Here is a 22,508-nt window from a genome sequence, read left to right as displayed (position 1 = left end):
TCAGCAGCAGCATAGAATCATAGAACCATAGAGTTGGAAGAGACCACAAGGGTCATCCAGTCCAACCCCCTGCCAAGCAGGAAACACCATCAAAGCATTCTTGACATATGGCTGTCAAGCCTCTGCTTAAAGACCTCCAAAGAAGGAGACGCCACCACACTCCTTGGCAGCTAGTTCCACTGCCGAACAGCTCTTACTGTCAGGAAGTTTAGGTGGAATCTTCTTTCTTGAAGTTTGAATCCATTGCTCCGTGTCCGCTTCTCTGGAGCAGCAGAAAACAACCTTTCACCCTCCTCTATATGACATCCTTTTATATATCCTTTCCCATGCTCTGTGCATTAGTATACAGACATTGAAGACCATTGATCATTCCCCCATGTCTCTTATTTAAGGATATTTTCATCCCGCCACTAGGTCTGCATGCTGTTTGCTCCATTTGGTCCTTGACATTTGGACGATCATCTTCAGCATTTGATAGACTCCTACCTTCAGTACCACTGTCTCCCTCCCCCACAGATGCAGCTGTTATTAAAAGAATAAAGGGAGCCAAACCCAGAACAGAGAAGTCGGGGGGGGGGGGGGCTCTCCTAAAATGCAATCCCTGTAACTATACCTCTATGCCAGGCATCCCCAAACTTCGGCCCTCCAGATGTTTTGGACTACAATTCCCATCTTCCCCGACCATTGGTCCTGGTAGCTAGGGATCGTGGGAGTTGTAGGCCAAAACATCTGGAGGGCCGCAGTTTGGGGATGCCTGCTCTATGCTCTATCCCTGAAATTATATGCTCTATCCCTGTAACTATACCTCTATTGCTCTATTAGACTTATCATATATACTCGAGTATAAGCCGACTTTTCCAGCACATTTTTTATGCTGAAAAAGTCCCCCATAGCTTATAATTGAGTGAGGGTCCCACTTACCCAGGGGTCAGCAAACTTTTTGGGGAGATGGCCAGTTGACCGTCCCCCAGACTGCGTGGCGGGCCAGACAGTGTGTGTGTATATAAAGCGGCTTCTCTCTCCCCGCTCCCCCCGGCCTACCTATGGTGTGAGCGGCAGAGGCGGTGAAAGTAATAATGATTTTCATTTCATTTCACAAGTGTAAAATTATAACACTACCAAATACATATCCATATTTAGAGATGCCTCTGAATCTCCAGACTTCCCATGGGTCCTTTTGTCAACCTTTTCAATTGCATATTATTCCACAATCCATGTTTTATCTCTCTCCATATTGTCCATGATAAATGCTAGAGTGTTATTAAAATCCTGTTTACAGGATGTTTTCATCTGCTTACAGTGGTCTCTTAAATAAATTTTATTTTTTTCCATTCTTTATTGAAGTTTTTGTATACCTGAAGGAGCATCTCCACCCCCATTGTTCAGCCCAGACACTGAGATCCAGCACCGAGGGCCTTCTGGTGGTTCCCTCACTGCGAGAAGCAAAGCTACAGGGAACCAGGCAGAGGGCCTTCTCGGTAGTGGCGCCCGCCCTGTGGAACGCCCTCCCATCGGAGGTCAGGGAGATAAATAACTACCTGACATTTAGAAAACACCTAAAGGCAGCCCTGTTTAGGGAAGTTTTTAATCTGTGATATTTTAATGTATTTTGGTATTTGTAGTAGCCGCCCAGAGTGGCAGGGTATAAATAAAGAAATAATAATAATAATAATAATAATAATAATAATAATAATAATAATAATTTTGTCTTCTTGGTTCCTGAGCTTTCCAGTCAGTTTTGCCATTTTGGCATACTCCAACAGCTTGTATCTGAAGAAGTGTGCATGCACACGAAAGCTCATACCAAAATAAAAACTTAGTTGGTCTTTAAGGTGCTACTGAAGGAATTTTTTTATTTTGCTCCAACAGCTTGGTTTGCCATTCCTCTCTGTCTTCTTTCCATCTCTGGGCTAGTAGCACCTCCTGTGCGGCTGTTGTCGCATACATAGTCTTTTCTGCTCCTCTGGGATCTCGGTACCTACAATTCCTTTAAAAAAAAGCTTCTGTGTTTTTTTTTAAAAAACATACGTACTATTTTAAACATTTTAAAAAAAAATCATTATATATCATATCATTTCCCCAAAAACTTTTATTATCTTACACGACCACCACATATGGTAAAGGGTACCTTCTTTCTCTTTACATTTCCAGCAGGTATCTGTATTGCTCTTATACATTTTTGCCAACTTACTAGGATTCAAATACCACTGGTACATCATTTTCATATAATTTTCTTTCAGCGTACAACGTCAGGTCAGTTCTCCATAACCTTTCCCAATCCGAAAGTTGAATATTATGGCTTATGCCCCAAATCTCTCACCCAGTGTATCGTTGCAGATTTATCCTGTAATTTAACCTAACATATTTTGTATGGCATTCGCAACTTGGATGCCTTTAAAAGAGGGTGAGACAGATTCATGGAGGAGAGGGCTATCAATGGCTATTAGCAGGGTGGGCTTGAGGTTTGATGAGGCCCTAAGCTCCTGAAGGTAATGGGGCCCTTTATATGTCCAGCTGTCCTTTGACAACAACAAATTGTTGCTGTTTTGTTGTTGTTGTTGTTGAATAGATGCTATATGGTCATTTATGGACCTAATAGGTATCTAAAGCCATTTGCACATAACAAAATATGTATTTTATCAAAGTAATTGTTGAACTGAATCACAATCAAGAAGAAGTATATTAATAGTGAAATACAATCAAGAAGCATATTATTAGTGAAATAATGATTAAGCTCTAACTTAAAATGATTTTTTATTCATAACAAACTTAATAATGCAAACATATTGGCATTTGGCAATAACAAAAGTTCCTTTAGAAACACAATTTACAATGACTCATAATGAGCAAACCAGTGATATTTTAGGGAGCAGGCTAACAGGTGGGGGGCATTACATCATAGGAGTTTACACAACACAAACACTGTTGCTGTATGTAGGTTTTATTTTATTTGTTTTTCATCTTATATTTTGGAAATGTACATCCAGTTTTTTTCCCTTTAATTTTTTTGGGGCCCCCAAGAGAGTGGGGCCCTAAGCTATACAGTGGTACCTCGGGTTACAACAGGCCCGTCTTAACCACATCCAGCGCCGTGGTGCAAAGGTCCCTCTGGTGCCCCCTCCCTTCCCAAAATTTAGCCTGGAGCGGAGGGTGCCGTTGAGGCCGCTGCCGCCGCTCTCGCTGCTACCCAGCGGCCGCGAGGAGCTGGGCTGGCCAGCGAGTCGCTTAGGAGAGGCATGCGACGCTGGGCGAGGGAAGAGGCTCCGCGGGGTGAGCGTGGCCCCCTTTGGCCCCGGCCGAGCGAGAGCGACGGCACCTGCCACGACAGGTCACCACTGCCCACTGGAAGGGAGGCAGTGCCACATAGCGGCTGGTGGGGATCCCGCACAGAGGTGGCGAGCCCACCGCTGCCTGCCTGCCTGCCGGGCTCCCCGGGTGGGCGTCGGCTGGCGGCGCGGCTGCGGGAGCTCTGTCCGCGCAGTAGCGTCGGCGCGGGGCCGGTAGGAGTCCCGCTCGCCTCCCCCGGAGCGAAGGCACACCATGCTGCACACCCCCAACTGAGCCGTGGCCCCCAGACCTCTTCTCTAGCCTCTATGGCTAAGACGGGCCTGGGTTACAAACACTTTGGGTTACAAACTCCGCTAACCCGGAAGTAGTACCTCGGGTTGAGAATTTTGCCCCAGGCGGGAGGCCCCATTCGCTAAAATGGTACCTCAGGTTAAGAATGGTTTCAGGTTAAGAACGGACCTCCGGAATGAATTGAGTTTGTAACCAGAGGTACCACTGTAGCTTGTTTAGCTTATACGTAAATCCGGCATTGGCTATAAGGCACGATGGCTCGGCTCTGCCACACAGTCAGAGGCAGCAATGGTTCTGAAAACCAGTTGCTGGAAACCACAGGAGGGGAGAGGGCTCTTGTGATCGGATCATGGGCGTAGGCAGGGGGGGCAGTTGCCCCCCCTAGAAGCAAAAGGCTGAGGGGCACAGCGTGGCGGCCCCAGGCTTACGCTCCCCATGCGCCTCCGGAGCTTTGCGCGGGGAGCAGGAGCCTGGGGCCGCTTCCTCTGAACAGCTGAAAGGCGCAGGCCACGTAGCCCCGCCCACATTCCCACTGTGGCCCCTCCCCTCTCGTGCCTTGGCCCCGCCCCTTGCCCTCCTAATTTTGATCCTGGGTACACCCCTGGATCGGATTCTCTTTGCTGGTTTCCCATAATGGGTATCTGGTTGCCGACTGAGAGAACAGGATGATGGACTAGATGGGCCATTGGCCTGATCCAGCAAGCTCTTATGTTCTTATGGTTGTTCAGCTGATCTGCTCCCCCCTCCCCCCCCCCCGCTATGATTACTCTCGTTTGAATTCTCTTTTCTGTGGTTTTTTTTAATTATTAAAAAACAAACAAACCTCACTTATAATTACTGGGCAGTTTTTTGTTTTTTTCAGGCTCTGCTTGTGATAGGAGGTCCAGAGCTTAGAGGCAGGGGTCAGCAAACTTTTTCAGCAGGGGGTCAGTCCACTGTCCCTCAGACCTGGTGGGGGGCTGGACTATATATTTTTTGGGGGGGGGAATTGAACGAATTCCTACCCCCCCACAAATAACCCAGAGATGCATTTTAAATAAAAGGACATATTCTACTCATGTAAAAACACGCTGATTCCCAGACCGTCCACGGGCCAGTCAGTACTGCAGAGAGAGAGAGAGAGAGAGAGAGAGAGAGAGAGAGAGAGAGAGAGAGAGAGAAGGAATACCGACCCAAATGACACCAGTGGAATAAGACACTTTCCTATGATCCTGTTCTGATTTTAATTTTTTTTTTAGAGAGAGAGAGAGAGGCAGTGTGGTGTAATGGTTAAAGTGCCAGACTCTGACCCAAGAGACCCAGGTTTGAATCCCCCTGCCCCACAGCCTAACCTACCTCACAGGGTTTTTGTGAGGGTAAAACAGGAGCAGAGAACCATGTATGCCACCTTGAGCTCTGGAGTATAAATAAAAGCATACTAAATAAATACCACCACCCCTGACCTGAAGACAGGATAGCTTTTGAAGCCCCTCCTAACATACTAACCTGCCTGAAAAGAAGGGCACATTCCTATACAGGCCCTGCTTTATGTTCTCTTGCCATTCAACATACTGTGGGATTCTGGCAGGGTTTCCTCATCTGCGGGCTGAACTAGATGACCCTTGGTGGTCCCTTCCAATTCTACATTTCTACGGTCCTATGGCCTTGGAAGGTGGCGGACTCTCCTTCGTCGGAGGCCTTTCAACAGAGGTTGGCTGGCCATCTGCCTGGGTTCCCGGAGGCGTGATTGCAAGGGGTTGGCCTAGATGACCCCTGGGGGTCCCAACCAACCCTGCCATTCCGTGAGCCTGTGCGCATTTGCTCGCCCGCTGCGCCGCCAGAGCCCTCCTTCCTGCCCGTTCCCCTTCTCTGTGTCCTTGCAAAGTCACGCAACGTGTTTGGCCACACACCACCCCTTGAAATCTGGAGCGAATGCTCTCTCCCTCTTTCTCTCTCCATCCCTCAATACAGACAAAATCGGGAGCAGAGCTGGGAAGAGTGTGTGCCTCTCTCTCCCTCCCCTTTTGTTCTTTTCCCAGCTGAATGCCCTACTGTTTCTGCCCTCATCTGCATTCTTTCATCGCCTGCGAAGGAACTGGAGCAAAGCGCAGCCGCTTGGAATGTCCCTTTGGAGAGGTTTTGCGCTCTCCTCCCCCCTGTGGTTGATCCGGGATCCCGCGGAGTGGTGAGTGGCTGCAGAAGCCTCCTCCTCGGCCCACACCTCCCTGACCCCTCCCCTGCCACCGAGCCCTTATACAGCACCCTCAACGGGAGCAGGCAGCTCCTAGCGCGGTTCCTCTGACCCGGAGAGAATCCCTTCCTGCTCACCTGCCTGCTGGGACTGCAAAACGCACCATCACCAAGGATGAAGGCTTCCTTTGCCGCGCTGCTGGCAGCTCTGCTCTGCGTCGAGAGAGGTAAGACTTTTTTTTTTCTCCTCCTTTGAAGGTTCACCTAGCTCAGTACCGTCTGCACTGGCTGGCAGCAGCAGCCCAGGGCTTCAGGTGGGGGGGCATACAAGACCCACACCGCATCTGGAAGAGCTCAGCCGTTTAGAGTGGCGGCAACTTTGGAACTCCCTGCCTGTTGATATCAGGCAGGTCTCTTCCCTGTTTTCTTTCCACCTTCCCTGTGTTCTTTCCATCGCCTGCCAAAGACATTTTTTTTGAGGCAAGCCACCCCAGATGTTTAGGAAGCTGGTATGAGTTTTAATTTGCTTTCGTCTGTTGTGGTTTTAACTTTCGGCATGTTTGGAATTATGGCTGTAATTTTTTTCCCCTGGGATGGTTTAATTGCTTTGCCTTTTTTCCCTGAACCACCTTGAGGCTTTTCGCTAGTCAAGCAATGTGCAATTTTTATGAAATAAATAACCCGGAGATGCCAGAAACTGAACTTCTGCATGCAAAGCTGATACACTCTGGCCCTGTGTCCACTAAGCAGACAAGATTCTAGTCCTCATGGTGATGGTGATTCATTTACGTACGTGCTGTCCATCTGACTATGTTGCTCCATGGTGTTTCCTGCTTGGCAGGGGGTTGGACTAGATGCCCCTTGTGGTCTCTATGATTCTACGATCCACTCTGAGCAGCTTCCAATTAATTAAAACAGGGCTGGTAGCTATAGACTCATAGACAAAGAATTGTAGAGTTGGAAGGGACTACAAAGATTATCTAGTCCAACCCCCTGCAATGCAGGAATCTTTTTGCCCAATGTGGGGCTCGAACACGCAACCCTGAGGAGTCCCATGCTCTACCCACCGAGCTGATACGTAGGACTATGTAGGAAGCTACCTTATGCCAAGTCAGACCATTACGCCCAGCATGGTCTCAACTGATGAGCAGTGCCAATTGAACCAGAGACCATCTGCATGGGGTTGGACTAGATGACCCCGGGGTCCCTTCCAACAATTCTGTGATTCCACGCAGAGCAAAAGGGTATGGGCCTTCCCAGATAGGCGCTCGGGAAGCTGCCTTACACTGAGCCTGGGAACCTTTGTCCCTCTAGCTTGGTATGGCAGCCTCTCGCTTGGATTTCATCTCAAGCCCTGCCTAGAGGTTCCCTGTCTCCACCCTGGGACCTTCTTCAGCTGTTTGGCCATTGCCCTTCCCTTCATCATTTTCCTAGCCGTGTCTATGGTAGGTGAAAACTGGATGGCAGCAAGAGGGTGACTGATAAGCAGAGAGGCTGACATTTCGTTTTATGTTGCTTATTCATTACTGTGATCTCATTCGTGAAATTTATGTGCCCAAAGATCACGGATGTGTTTATATCTCACTATTTTCACTGAAATGATAGAATCATGAAGGTTCCTGAGGATCATCTAGTCCAACCCCCTGCAATGCAGGAATAGGCTGTCCCACGTGGGGATCGAACCTGCAGCCTTGGCGTTGTCAGCACCACGCTCTAGCCAACTGAGCTGTCCAGGCTGATATTAATTTCTCCAAGGAGCTTGAGGTGGTGTTCATGGTTCTCTGCCAACCCCCTGCTCCTCATTTACAACAACAACCCTGTGAGGTAGGGTTCAGGACACAACATCCCTGTGCCCCCTTCGATCTAATATCCAGCTCTGATAGCACACCTCAGGCCCCTTGGTCCACACACCCCTCACCAACCCGTCTTCACCCCCTCCTGCCTCCTTGAAAGTCTCTCTCAGGCTACACGGTGTCCTTGAATGCCCACAATTCCTCCTGATTGTCCAGATAGGAGAGGGGGCGGGCAGGCAGGCAAGCGTGTGTCGAAACCCAAAGGATGAACCAGAGGGGAAATCGTCATGCATTTTGCCCTTGGCCCTGCCCAACACTAGCATGCAGCCTTCAAAAGGTTTTCCAGAGGCGAATGTGCAATAGAGCCACACCCTGGATTGTCCTTTGTTGTCCGAGGAAGTGGAGAGAATATGAGTAACAGGCGCCTGTTTACACTTTGGAGTTTTGAGGTCAGCTGAGACATCGGAGCCAATGGGGAGGGGGGTTTCCTCTGCCATTGTGCGGGGCAGTATTTTTCCTGCTCCAGGCGGTGGCAATGAGCTCATCGCTTGTGGCCTCAGGGCTTGGCAAGGATAGTTGGCATTCCCTTCCTTTTCTATGTCACTTTTCGGGACCACAGATCTTCTGCTAAACAGCTCACTGCAAAAGAATTTCAGCCAAGATTGCACATTTTTAAAAAGATTATCATAGAATCATAGAGTTGGAAGAGACCACAAGGGCCATCCAGTCCAACCCCCTGCCGAGCAGGAAACACCATCAAAGCATTCTTGACATATGTCTGTCAAGCCTCTGCTTAAAGACCTCCAAAGAAGGAGACTCCACCACACTCCTCGGCAGCAAATTCCACTGCCGAACAGCTCTTGCTGTCAGGAAGTTCTTCCTAATGTTTAGGTGGAATCTTCTTTCTTGAAATTTGAATCCATTGCTCCGTGTCCGCTTCTCTGGAGCAGCAGATTGTTTCATAAAATGTATCTGCAGCTTGATCATAGGAGAAACCCTCAAATAGACCTCTACGAAGTTATCACTAAAAAATCAGCAACCATAATTTAAAGCATAGAGAAAGTTTAAACCACAATGGAATAGATTGAAAGAAATTAAAACTCAGTACAAACTTTCTAAACATCTCAGTAGGCCTGATATCAGTAGGCCTGATGGGGTTCCAAAGTTGCCGCACTGAGCTCAGGTGAGGCAATGCGTGAAATTGATTCCAGCTTTTTTAATAAACCCAAAGCCTGGTTGAAGAGGGATATTTTTGCCTGGCATCTAAACATATGCCAGGTGAGCTTCCACGGGGAGAGCATTCCACAAGTGAGGAGTCACCGCAGAAAAGGCCAGTACTCATGTTGCCACCCTCTTCTGAAGGAGGCACACAAAGAAGGGTTTTTGAGGATGATCTCAGGGTCCGGGTAGGTTCATTCAGAAAGAGGCGGTCCATGAGGTCTTGTGACCCTCAGCCGTTTAAGGCTTTATAGGTCAAAACCAGCACTTTGAATTGGGCCCGGAAACTAATTGGCAGCCAGTGCAGTCAGACCAGGATTGGTGTACAGTAATATGCTCAAACCATCTTTCGCTGGTGACCATCCTGGATGCCAAATTCTGCACCAGCTGAACCGTCTTCAGAGGCAGCCCCATGTATATAACCCATTGCAGTAATCCAATTTTACATTGCACAGAAGAGGTTGGCAGTCTCCAAAACATTGCTGGACTCAGAACCTATGTACTGGCAGCTTCCCAGCCCTAATTCTTCCCAGCCCTAGGCTTCCCACAACCTGTCTCCTTGGAAGAAGCAGAGAAGGGCATTAAGGGGGGGGGGGAAACCCACCCAAACTAACAATGAGCATGATCTGGGAGGCTGTTGGGTCCCATAGCGGAGGAAGTAGCCCCCTTGGGGGGAAAGCAGATTCATCACAGAGTTGAACTGTGGAACTCCCTGCCACAGGAGGCGGTGATGGCCACCAACCAAGGTGGCTTTTAAAGAGGATTGGACAAATTCACGGAGGAGGAGAGGGTTCTCGATGGCTGCTAGGCATGATGGCGATGCTCTGCCGTCACAGCTGGAGGCAGCAATGGTTCGAAATACCAGTTGCTGGTCCTGCTTGCTGGTTTCCGTCTGGGGTATCTGATTGATCACTGTGAGAACAGGATGCAGGACTAGATCCCCCCCCCTTTGGCCTAAACAATCATCAGGCTCTTCGTATGTCCTTGTGGAACCTCCAGGTCTGGAGGCAGTCTATCTAGATTTCTAGGTATTTGGCCACTGTGAGAACAGGATGCCAGACTAGGTGGGCCATTGGCCTGATCCGGCAGGCTGTTCTCATTGCAGTTATTTGTATTATTTGTACCCCACCCATCTGGCTGGGTTTCCCCAGCCACTCTGGGCAACTTCCAACCTATACGAAAACATAGTAAAACATCAAACATTAAAAATGTCCCTATACAGGGCTGTCTTCGGATGTCTTCTAAAGCTTGTATAGTTACTTCTCTCCTTGGCATCTGGTGGGAGGGTGTTCCACAAGGTGGGCGCCACTATCAAGAATGCCGACCCCCTCCCAGCTTGAGAGTTTCAGCTGGCTTACCCTGTGCCCCACATGCCCTTCAACTCCTCCTTGCTGCTTCTTATCACCAAACCTCTTTCTATCTCTCTCTCTCCCACTCTGTTCTCATGCACACCAGTTGCTGTTGTTGTTTTGACGTCTCCCCAGCGCCAAGCTCCAAACGGGTGTTCATTAAGTCCCGCAATCACCGCCTGGCATGTGCCTCTTGCAAAAACATCTGCCCACAGAGCGTGCCTGCCCAGAGCTCCCTTGCTGATTGAGCAATGACATCACTCTTGTTTTGGCTGTCTTCGAAGAACAACTTTGGGAAGGTAGTTGGTTGGGGAGCCGATCTAGGAAAGTGAGGCCTGACCAAGGGGGATCCTGCTCACAGCAGTGTTGCATGGCTTCACACTTCCTTGGGAGGTCAGAGGAAAATTTTCAGTTGATAGGATACTTTTCTCCCGGGGAAAGCAGTGTTGGAAATTGGCCAGGCGCATTGTGCACATGGCTTTCAACCACTGTTGACCAAGTGAAGATGCTTGGGCCATACGATGGCGCCTGACATCTCCACCATCTGGAGATCCTTGGATCTGGGCTGTTTTCACACACCAGTACCCCGTCCTGTAGAATTCTATCTGCACAATCAGAATGAATTTTATCTGCACAATCAGAATGAATTTCTGGAACCAAAATGCTTTTTTTTTCTGTGCAGCCTGAGCAGGAGCAGGGAACGAGGTTATAGCGAATTGTTGTCGCTTGTCTTTGCTTACCCCACCCCACTGCCCTGCTCACAGATGTGAAGAATATTCCTATGTTGTGAATGGTCCGTGTCACCCTTAACAAAAAGAGGTAGGAGCAGGGCAATAGAGATGCGGACTGTCCCTGGATCTCGTGACTGTTCTCCTTTAAGATCTCAGAGCTCTTAACCTACCGTAGCTCAAGGTTGTCAGCTGAACTAGCCAGATGTTTAACTAAGAACCAATCACAGTCAGTCCATCATTTGACAAATTCGACTTTAGAGCTGTCTTACCCCAAAATGGCAACTAGACATTCCATTTTGGCCACTGCAACCTTGGTTTAAGGTGACATTTGACGCTTAGTTTATGTACCATATCTGGGTTTCTAACACTGGGGGGAACTCTGAAGATGCTTACCTGAGAATTACCCCAAAACCTGAATCCTTCGCTCTGCTCACTGCTTCTTTTTTTAATTCAATTTTTCAACTTAAACTTTTACAGAGATATATCAAACATAAATCATAAAACAAGTTTCCTACTAACGATTTTAACTGTTTATAAAGATCTTTAAGATAAGTTATAAATTTTCCCCATTCCTTATTAAAATTTTGATCTTCCTGATTTCTGACTCTTCCGGTCATTTTAGCCATTTCAGCATAGTCCATTAACTTCATCTGCCATTCTTCTCTGATAGGAGCTTTATCTTTTTTCCATCTCTGGGCCAGTAACATAAATAGCCTTTTCTGCCCCTTTGGGATTTCAGCACCTAGAATTGCTAAAAGGAAGGCTTCGGGTTTTTTAACAAAGGTTGTTTTAAACATTTTTTTTCAACTCATTATATATTATTTCCCAAAATCCTTTTACCACCTTACAATTCCACCACATATGCTAAAAGGTGCCTTCTTTTTCCTTATATTTCCAGCATACATATGAGCATGTTTTATACATTGTTGCTAATTTACTAGGAGTTAAATACCATCGGTACATTGTTTTCATGTCATTTTCTTTCAACATATAACATGCGGTGAACTTTACGTCCCATTTCCATAACTTTTCCCAAGCTATAAGCTGTATATTATACCTTAAGTCTCTTGCTCACTGCTTTATTTTTTCAGGGGTGAAAATAACTTTGATCCTAGGGCAACTGGGTGCAATACAAAGTGGCGTTCAGGTGAGGCGCCAGCCACCTGTCGTCTTAATTTTCCTGGAGGCACTCACCTGAGTTTTAATACAAACAGCAAGTGTTCTTGCCAGGCGACCGAGGGTAGGGAGGAAGGCCCAGTTTACATGCAGAACCTCCTATTGGCACCCCAAATCTCAGAGTAAGCCCTGATAGAGATGGGGGAGAATTTTGAGTCACTTGGCATTTAAAGATTAAACCGCATAAATTGCACATTGCAAAATACAATACATGAATTGAAACGCAAGCACCCTTGGGAATCTGCACTTCTCTGAGTTTTGCAGTGTCAAGTAATGTGTGCCAAAAATCCTTGCATTGTGGTAAAATGTGGATAACATGCATATATCAGTGAAAATAGCATACGGAAAGACATTATATCAGAGAAAATTGCTTTGCAAAATAGGTATATTAGGCAAAGCTGCATACACAAATATACACATTAGGAGAAATTTGCACTTAAAATGCTGATGAATTTTCATGAAGGCTTTAAAGAAAAACAGTCTAATAGTCTTCTGATGCGTACTCCTGAAAGCCTGGATTTGCATCTATCCATATGAATGAGCATATTTGGGTCAAGGGCCTGTGTGTCTTTTAAGTACCTTGCAACACCCCTTGTAAGTAGCAAGGCCGGCAAAGACTTTGCAGCACCGCAGCAAGTCAGGGCAAACTGGATGGGCCAGAGATGTTCCCATAGTCTGATGGAGATTGAGGCAGCTCCTTGTGCTAATGTGCTTCATAGGAAGAGCAGTTGCCTAGAAAAACAGGGCTTCGAAGTGCTGGATAGTTTTCACTGTCCTTTGGTAAAAAACAAACAAAACAAAACAGGACTGATGTGAGAGCAGAGAGCGAGTTAAACTGTGGAACTCACTGCTGCAGGAAGCAGTGATGGCTGCCGATCTGGGTGGCTTTAAAAAAGAGTATTGGACAAATCCATAGAGGAGGAGATGGCTACCGATGGCTACTACCCTGTTTCCCCTATTTTAAGACGTAGTCATAAAATAAGCCATAGCAGGATTTTTAAGCATTCAAGGAATATAAGCCATACCCCGAAAATAAGACATAGTGATAGGCGCGGCAGGAGGAGGAAAAAAATAAGACATCCCCTGAAAATAAGCCATAGTGTTGTTCTTTTTGGAGGAAAAATAAATATAAGACGGTGTCTTATTTTCTGAGAAACACGGTAGCCAGGATGTTTATGCCCTGCCTCCACAGTTAGAGGAAGCGATGCTTCTGAACAGGGCCGGATTGAGGTTTGATGAGGCCCTCAGCTACTGAAGGTAATGGGGCCCTTTAGATGTCCAGCTCTCCTTTGTCAACAACAAATTGTCGTTGCTTTTTGTGTTGAATATACGGTATACTATATGGTCATTTATGGACCTAATACCTGTAGGTATCTAAAGCCATTTGCACATGTTGCCATGCAATCAGTCCATGAAGAATGGAGGCACCCTATATATAAAGGTAAAGGGACCCCTGACAATTAAGTCCAGTCGCGAACGACTCTGGGGTTGGGGCGCTCATCTCGCTTTACTGTCCGAGGGAGCCGATGTTTGTCCGCAGACAGTTTTTACGGGTCATCTTCAGATGTCTTCTGGCTCTGAAGTTTCATACCCTACAACATTTCTCCAATGAAAATGGAGACATCCCCTCTAACATTTTTCAGATGAAAATAGGGGCGTCCTAAGGAAATGTGGGACATTCCAGGATCAAATCAGAAACCGAGGCGGCTTCTGTAAATCTGGGGCTGTCCCTGGAAAATAGGGACACTTGGAGGGTCTGCACTTACAGCTTGCTGGTATAACAAAGGACACCTCAAAGTTTTGTTGTTGTTGTTTAGTCGTTTAGTCGTGTCCGACTCTTCGTGACCCCATGGACCAGAGCACGCCAGGCACTCCTGTCTTGCACCTCAAGGTTTATACAATGCTTTCTGAGCGTTTGAAGCACAGTGTACACATAATGACAGTAATCATTCCTTACAAGAACCCTGTAACTAATTATCCTCAAATTTATTATTGGGCATACATAGGAGTGCACACCAAGCAGTATTTATATGTTCCAATTTAGCAATGATGAGGTGTTAAAAGTTTTGGGAATTGTAGGCATCACATGCGGGTGAGGCCAAACCACCAGCACTACGAAGTCATGAGGACTAGTATGTTTCACTGAAAAGAAAAGAAGGAAAGCCGAAAATGGACTTCAGCTTCAATAAGGTTTTGTGAGCTTTTGGTAGCACTGTGATGACCCAGCTGAATAACCAGCCCCATCTCAATTTAACTCCCATAAGAGATGAATAAGACAGGAGTGCCTGGCGTGCTCTGGTCCGTGGGGTCATGAAGAGCTGGACGCGACTAAACAACAAAGGGATGAATTCATTGGGAAGTAGTTTTTATTGGTATTTTCCCAGTTTGTTTCCCTCTGTATATGCCTTAGCTTGCTTGCCTGTTTCTCCCCTTATTCTCTTCCTTATAACCAACATTGGGAAGAGCTTTTTGATAGCAAGAGCTGCTAGACTGTGGAATGAACAACCTCGGAAGGTGTTGGCCTCTCCTTCCTTGGAGGTTTTTAAGCAGATGTTGGGTGGCCATCTGTCAGGGAATCTTTAGCTGAGATTCCTATGATTGCAGGGGGTTGGACTAGATGACCCTCGGTGGCCCCTTCCAACTCCAAGCTTCTATGATTCATGCCCTTGCTTTGTGGTCTGTACCTAAGGAGCATGTTTTGTGTTCCATTTGCAGTGGCTTCGCTGACCTGCTTCCATTGTGAAAACGAGGAGTCCAACTGGAGCTGCATGAAGCCAAAGGGCTGCGACTCCGCAGACAAGTACTGCGTCACAAAGTTTTTCGGTGGAGGCGTCGGTAAGTGCCGCATAGCTTCGTGAACGACCATTCTCGCCTTTTCTCTAAACTGAAATGTCCCAAGGGGGCAACCTCTTGATTACTTTTACCTGGCCTATCTGAGTGAGTTGCCTAGGGCACAGACCTCAGAGGGGTGCAATCCTGACCTTTGAGGGGGCCAGTTTTATGCAGATTCGATTTTATTCTCTCTTATAAATTCCTTTCATTTTGAAGAATTTTATCATTTCTATCAGTTTTGAAAATCGAAAATTGGAGCCACCCAGAGTGGCTGGGGAAACCCAGGCAGATGGGTGGGGTATGAAGAAGAAGAAGAAGAAGAAGAAGAAGAAGAAGAAGAAGAAGAAGAAGAAGAAGAAGAAGAAGAAGAAGAGAAGTGTGTGCGTTCGTGCGCAAGCAATTAACCTAGTTTAGGGCATAAAATAGCATGGCACCAGCCCAGGTCACTCCTGTGCGTTACAGGGTGGTATCGGCAGACTTGGCGGGTTGTAGAAGTAAACACCTCCAAAAAACTCAGGGGGGGTGGACTTCAGGGGCACACCCCTTGTGAAAAATCCCAACTTCATTTACTGGCTCCACTTACTTTTGGTCTCTGATTCTATAATTCCCACACTACATATCCCAAAGAGTGTAGCGGTTAGTGTGTCGGACTTAGACCTGGGTTCGAATCCCCTCTCAGCCACAAATCTCCCTGGGTGACCTTGGGCCAGTTCACCCTTGCCTCTCTGGCTGACCTACCTTACAGGGTTGTCGGGAGAGTCAAAGGAGGAGAGGGAGAGCCAGGCCCATGCCACCTTTAGCTCCTTGGCGGAGGAGAAGGAGGGGATAGAAATGAAATAAGCACGCAACTATTAGTAATAGTAAATCGGTTGTTCTCAAATGGTTTGGAGAAAACAGACAGTACAGCAATAACATGATGGCTGTTAATGCGGAATAGGAATATGCCACTACAAGAGAACATGGATAGTTCAGCAGCTGACCCAGTTTTATCTCCAGGTGTCAGGAAGCCGTTCCTCCAGCATTCCTTCTCACAGACTATCCCTTAAGTGTGGGTGTCGAAGGGGAGGAGGATGTGGAAACAGCCAGACTTGAAAGCAGGGGCGACAATGGCAACCATATTCAACTCTCCTGGAATTAGGAAAATACAATTAGCAGAGTTCCCATCGGAGCTGAGAGGCTTCCTCCTTGTGTGAGGAAGCACAGAGGTTGCCAGCCTTTCCTGGCAGTTAGGTTTCGTTCACTAACTCCCTCACCCTTTCAAAGCAGAAGAGCAGGTCAGGCTGCGTTCCCCCCCCCCCCCCAGGACAGCTGGCTGCTCCAAGAAGCAGAGGGATCTAGATGTCGGAAAGGGCCAAAGTTGCATAGCATGCAGAAGGTCCCAGATATTATCCAGGATACGGTATCTCTAGGTGGGGATGCAAATTGTTGAGTCGGACTCAAAGTGCATTCAGACGGGAGGGATATTTCATCCTGTCCTGTTTTCTAGCGTTGCTTTCACACGGTAGTGCCGGCATGGGTGGCGATGTGGTCTAAACCACAGAGCCTAGGGCTTGCCAATCAGAAGGTCGGCGGTTCGAATCCCCGTGACAGGGTGAGCTCCTGTTGCTCGGTCCCTGCTCCTGTCAACCTAGCAGTTTGAAAGCACATCAAAGTGCAAGTAGATAAATAGGTACCGCTCTGGCGGGAAGGTAAACAGCGTTTCTGTGCGCTGCTCTGGTTCGCCAGAAGTGGCTTAGTCCACATGACCTGGAAAGCTGTCTGTGCAAGCGGACAAACGCCAGCTCCCTCGGCCTTTAAAGCGAGATGAGCGCCGCAACCCCAGAGTCATCCGCGATTGGACTTAATGGTCAGGGGACCTTTACTTTTAGTCATGGCTGTGCTCCTCGGAATATCAGCTGCTGGGATCCACAGGAGGGGAGAGGGCTCTTGTGTTCGAATCCTGCTTACGGGTTTCCCATGGGGGCATCTGGTTGGCCACTGTGAGAATAGGATGCTGGACTAGATGGGCCACTGGCCTGATCCAGCAGACTCTCCTTATACTTTTCTGTAACACTCAGGGAAATAAACTGCTAGATGAATGCTGCCACACTATAGAGCAGTTTTTAAGTATTCTGACTGCTTGAACTGTGACCATACCTGCCTAGTTCCTCTCTGAAAAATAAGGGACCGGACGGAAAGTAGCATACCGGAAGTAGCATGGCGGCCATTTTGGAACTGGGCGGAGCATGCTCAGAAGTGACTTTTGATGATGCTGTGCCCAGTTCCAAAATGGCCGCCGCACCAGAAGTCGTGCTGCAGCCATTTTGGAACTGGGCAGAGCAGCATAAAAAGTCGCTTCTGAGCATGCTCCGCCCAGTTCCAAAATGGCCACTGTGCCAGAATAAACCGGGGAAAAAACCCGTTTTTTTCGGCTGGGGACAGCTGGAAAAACGGGGGTTTCCCAGGGAAAACGGGAGACTTGGCAGCTATGGAACTGTCTCCTTGGGCAATCTTTTTTATATACTGTATAATAATAATAATAATAATAATTAATAATAATAATAATAACTGGACCGGTTTCCTCCCTCCCTCCCTTCCTTCCAGGTGACAACAAGAAGCAGTCCATTAGCAAATACTGCTCTCCCATGTGCCCCCAAGGAGGGGTCGACATCGGCATCATGGCCTTCTCCCTCAAATGCTGCGAATCAGACTTGTGCAACGTAAGCGGGGCTGCCGGCGTGAAAAGCAGCTCCCTGATCCTGGCTGCGGGCACCTTGGCCAGTCTGCTGTACATCTTCGGAGCCAAGTTATAGATGCAGAAGGCGGGGAAGACTTCTGTATGTGCCGAGGACACCTTCCCTCCAGGGAGAAACCCAACCTTTTCCCCACGTGCAAAACGTTCTTTACAATGCATGCCTGTTAACTTTATTCTCTGCCCAGAGCCTTCTCTTCCCATTGGTGTCAGTGGTTCGTTGCACCAGGGCGCCGGCCTCTCGGGGGTCGCCCTAGCGAGTGGGGGAGCTGCATGGCTTTGCCGGCAGCCTCCCCCTTCCCTGCATGCCCGCCAGCTGCGCCCCGCCAACTATACGGCTGGCGGGCGTGCAGCTTCCTTCCCAAGCCTCCGCAGGAGGAGAGCGATCCCCGCAGAGGCTTAGGAAGGAAGCTGCGCGCAGCTTCCCTCCCAAGCCTCTGCATCTGCTAAAGACGGCCCTGCTCCCGGTCGTTGTCGTCGTCCTACTTCCTGGTGAAAGGCGGCGTGCAGCCTTCCTGGGTGCCCCGACGCTGAGATCATGTCTGCCAGCACGTTTTCCTGGTTGATCGCCGCCACCACGCCGGGGAAGGCAGAGGACATTTTCCACCGCCCCCTCCCCTGTTCTGGAGTTGCGGGGGGGGACGACGACCAGAGGGATCTTTGCACCACCGTGCCGGATATGCTTAAGACGGCCCTGTCTCTGCCACTGGTCCTTTCGATCTCTGGGGATGCCCTGTCTCTGTCCACACCAGCTTGGAGCACTTTCTGAGCCAAGGAGCATTCTACAGCCCATGCACATAATGGACAGGGCAGGGTTTACTCATGAGTAAGCCCCCTCTGGTCTCTTCAAGCTGGAAAGGTGAGCTGCAGCTCGATGAGGAACATGTGTGGGTAGGTGGGTGCTTCCTCCTCACGAGTAGACCCACTTGCGGGAAAAGGCAATCCAGCCTCTCGCTAGAAACCGGGGCAGCAAGTAAAGCAGCTTGTGGGCTTTACCTGCAGGTTGGTTTACTCCAGAGCAAACACCCATTGAATGCCAAGCTTGCAAGTATGATACCCCGTGTAATTATTAATCTGTATTTTTACTGTTGGAAACAGTTAGCGAAAAGTGGTCTAAAAATCTAATAAATACGTTAACATACACACATAGATGGCAGGAACATTGTATGTCTTTTTTGGGGGGGTGTTGGGGGAAGTGCAAGAAAACCTTTTCGCTGGGACATATCCTGAGAAAAACTGCTACAATATGGACAACACACAGACTCCAGGAAGGATTTTTTGGGGTTGGCTTGGGAAGGGTAAATATTTTCCCTGAAGAGTTCTGCCCTCTTGAGGTTCTGTTTATATATGCACAGCTTGGTGGGAAATAGATTGTGAAATAAATAAATATAAATCCCTCTTGGACCAAGTGTAGGCAGCCAACCTTAAATAAAAAAAATCACAAAGCATCTCTAATTCCCAGATTTCGTTTCTTTTCCTTTTTTTAAAAAAAAAAAACACTGCACCGTTAATTTTGCTTTGTATCACACCAAGAATGTTTGCAGGAGAATCCTAAATAGGTTTACTCAGAAGTAAGTCCTGCAGCTTTCAATGTGGACCAGGTTTGGCTGCTTAGGAAAAGCTGTTTATCTCCACAGGGACCTGAGGACAAGCATCTGAAGAAGTGTGCATGCACATGGAAGCTCATAGCAATGACAAACTTAGTTTGTCTCTAAGGTGCTGCTGGAAGGAATTTTTTTATTTTGTTCTGAGGACAAGCAGACACACTTGGCCCAAGGGGGAAGGAGGTGAGCCAATGGAGAATCATGATACATGATACATGATTTGTTGTTGTTGTTGTTGTTTAGTCGTTTAGTCGTGTCCGACTCTTCGTGACCCCATGGACCATAGTACGCCAGGCACTCCTGTCTTGCACTGCCTCCCGCAGTTTGGTCAAACTCATGTTCGTAGCTTCGAGAACACTGTCCAACCATCTTGTCCTCTGTCGTGCCCTTCTCCTTGTAGCCTCCATCTTTCCCAACATCAGGGTCTTTTCCAAATGATACATGATAAAGCTATCTTAAAGCCATCTCACCCCTTGCTTTTTCCTGCAAGACCAATTGCAGTTGTTAACAGTCGTCCACAGGTTTACCACACCTATCAGCCAATCACCCATTCCCATCACCCCTCTCCACCCTCTGGTCTGGTGACTTCTGTTTCAGTGATCTGAAGAAGTGTGCATGCACACAAAAGCTCATATCAATGACAAACTTAGTTGGTCTCTAAGGTGCTACTGGAAGGAATTTTTTTTTTGTTTTTTTTTTTGACTACGTCAGACCAACACGGCTACCTACCTGTAACTAGTACAATGGAGAATCCTGTTATTCAAGGAAATGATTCTCCTCTGGCATTTTATATTCTACTCTCCCCTTTATGAAGTGTATATTTTTGCACAAAGCTCTCTGAACCTGAGTAACAACAATAATAATAAAGACAATAAACGATCCAAACCGCACGTGCAATTTATCTGTGTTTCTTGGTGGATTTACGTATGCAGTTTATTTTCACGAGGGTTTGATTTTGCAATCATTAAAAAATATCCTTCCACACCACCCCAACTCCTGGGGTTCGGCTTCCTTGGAATGAGGCCAGTGGAGCGCACGGCACCTTTTGGATAGATCATTTTATTTATCATGATAACACGATATAAAAACAAAGGAACAAAAACCGATCACGGCAGAATTAATGTTGCCAACATTAAATCTTGGCCCCAATAAAAGCACCTAAACAATATCGCCCCATAAGAATCTATAGGCTTCCTGAGAAGGAGGGATGGTCTCTGCCCTAGTCAGCAGCCTCAGCATTTGCAGCTGGAGTCAATCAATCAATCAATCAATCAATCAATCAGAGCCTCGCCCTCCCCAACAAGGTAGAAGGAGGCTAGCAAGACAGGCAGCTGGTCTTGCAGGACTCACAGCCAAGATGGTCTCTTTGCATTTACAGTATATATAATCCCACCCTGTCCTCAGCTCTCACCTGTGGCTCCTAGAAGCTGTCAGCACATGACAGAGGCCACACCCTGGAAACGCTTCAAATGGTCAGCTAAACCAGGTGAGGGGAGCCAATAATAATAATAATTGCTTCCCCCCCCTCCCCCGCAGGACCAATTGCAGTCATCAGCAGTCGTTAACAGCCATCAACAGGTTTACCACTCCTATCAGCCCATCACCCATTCCCACCCACCCCCACCACCCTCTGTATATACATAAGGGTATGGCTCTTCTGTTTCAAGTGTATCTGAAGAAGTGTGCATGCACACTGTGAGGGGGAAAGGGTACAGAGAGCCCCCCCCCATCCTGAGGAGTAGCTCTTCCACCAGCAGTAGCGTCAGCGGGGAGGGGCAAGAGTCCAGTGAGGAAGGAGGAAGGAGGAGATGGGGCTCTAGCAGCATAGGAGAGCCCCTGCTGCATGTGGGACAGGAAGAGAGAGGGGGGAAGAGGGGGAGAAGGAAAACATGGAAAAGAGACCCTTTTCCCCTCCGGTTCCGGAATTACGCAGGAGGAAACGCGGGAGGAGATTTGGGGTGCCCCGACTCTTATGTTGGAAGAGGACGCGGAGCGCGCCATTCCAGGGTTCTGGGTCAGACTGAGCGGATGTATCCTGTACAGCTCTAGCACTGTAAATAGCCTGCACTTAATAAAAGCATGAAAAGGCAAAGGTCTGGAGAGTCGTTACTCTAGAGTAGTCGCAACCCATCGCCTGTGACACACACGAAAGCTCATACCAAAATAAAAACTTAGTTGGTCTTTAAGGTGCTACTGAAGGAATTTTTTTATTTTGCTTCGACTCAGACCAACACGGCTACCTACCTGTAACAATAATAATAATGATAATAATAATATTTATACCCCACCCATCTGGCTGGGTTTCCCCAGCCACTCTGGGCGGCTCCCAACAGAATTAATGATGATGATAGTAATAATAAAAGCGATAAAACATCAGGCATTAAAAAGTTCCCGAAACAGGGCTGCCTTCAGATGTCTTCTAAAAGTCAGATAGTTGACATCTGGTGGAAGGGTGTTCCACAGGGTGGGTGCCACCACTGAGAAGGCCCTCTGCCTGGTTCCCTGCAACCTCACTTCTTGCAGGGAGGGAACTGCCACAAGGCCCTTTGGAGCTGGACCTCAGTGTCTGGGCTGAACGATGGGAGTGGAGAGACGCTCCTTGAGGTATAATGGGCCAAGGCCGTTTAGGGCTTGAAAGATCAGCACCAACACTTTGAATTGTGCTCGGAAACATACTGGGAGCCAGTGTAGGTCTTTCAGTGTTATACAGTCTCAGCGGCCGCTCCCAGTCACCAGTCTAGCTGCCACATTCTGGATTAATTGCAGTTTCCGGGTCACCTTCAAAGGTAGCCCCACATAGAGCGCATTGCAGTAGTCCAAGCGAGAGATAACTAGAGCTTCAAAACATACTGGGAGCCAAGGTAGGTCTTTCAGGACCGGTGTTATATGGTCTTGGCAGCTGATCCCAGTCACTAGTCTAGCTGCCACATTCTGGGTCTCAAACCCTCCGTGAGTTAGGGACTTGCCCTGCGTGCAAAGACAGGCTCTGGCAGATTGAGCAGATGAAACCAAGAGTGGGTCCAACGGTCAAGAAGGCGGTTTTGCACATGCTGTAGAGGGAAGTGAGGGGCAGGCGGGGCTCGTTCCCCTGGGAAGCTGGCCCATCTGACCCTCAATCACCGCTGCCTTGTGGGATATCTTCCGGAGAAGAAAAGGCTCAGAAGCAAACCCTACAAATCCAGAGTGGAGTCCCTAAGGCAGTTGGATGGTGCCTTGTATGCCTCCTGGCAACTCCTGCAGCCAAGCTGGTGCCAAACATCTTGCTCTGCTTTCCTTTGGACCACATTAGCGAGGCCGAGGGCTGTGTGTCTTGTCATCTGGGCAGC

The 22,508-nt window shown here is 47.9% G+C and overlaps 1 protein-coding gene across 1 annotated transcript; it reads left to right on the top strand.

Annotated features, from left to right (window-relative positions):
• Positions 1-5,852: 5,852 nt before the first annotated feature.
• LOC118090351 (lymphocyte antigen 6E) lies at positions 5,853-18,727 on the top strand. The gene is made up of 3 exons (XM_035125980.3): positions 5,853-5,975; positions 14,731-14,850; positions 17,431-18,727. Exons 1-3 carry the CDS (start codon positions 5,924-5,926, stop codon positions 17,637-17,639), a joined length of 381 nt encoding a protein of 126 aa, XP_034981871.1. The 5' UTR covers positions 5,853-5,923; the 3' UTR covers positions 17,640-18,727.
• The last annotated feature ends 3,781 nt before the right edge of the window (positions 18,728-22,508 follow it).

The sequence above is a fragment of the Zootoca vivipara genome, chromosome 8 (genome assembly GCF_965207765.1).
Source record: "Zootoca vivipara chromosome 8, rZooViv2.hap1.1, whole genome shotgun sequence".
Classification (NCBI taxonomy): Eukaryota; Metazoa; Chordata; class Lepidosauria; order Squamata; family Lacertidae; genus Zootoca; species Zootoca vivipara.
Note: the sequence above shows the minus strand (reverse complement) of the source record. Positions and strands in the feature narration are given on the sequence as shown.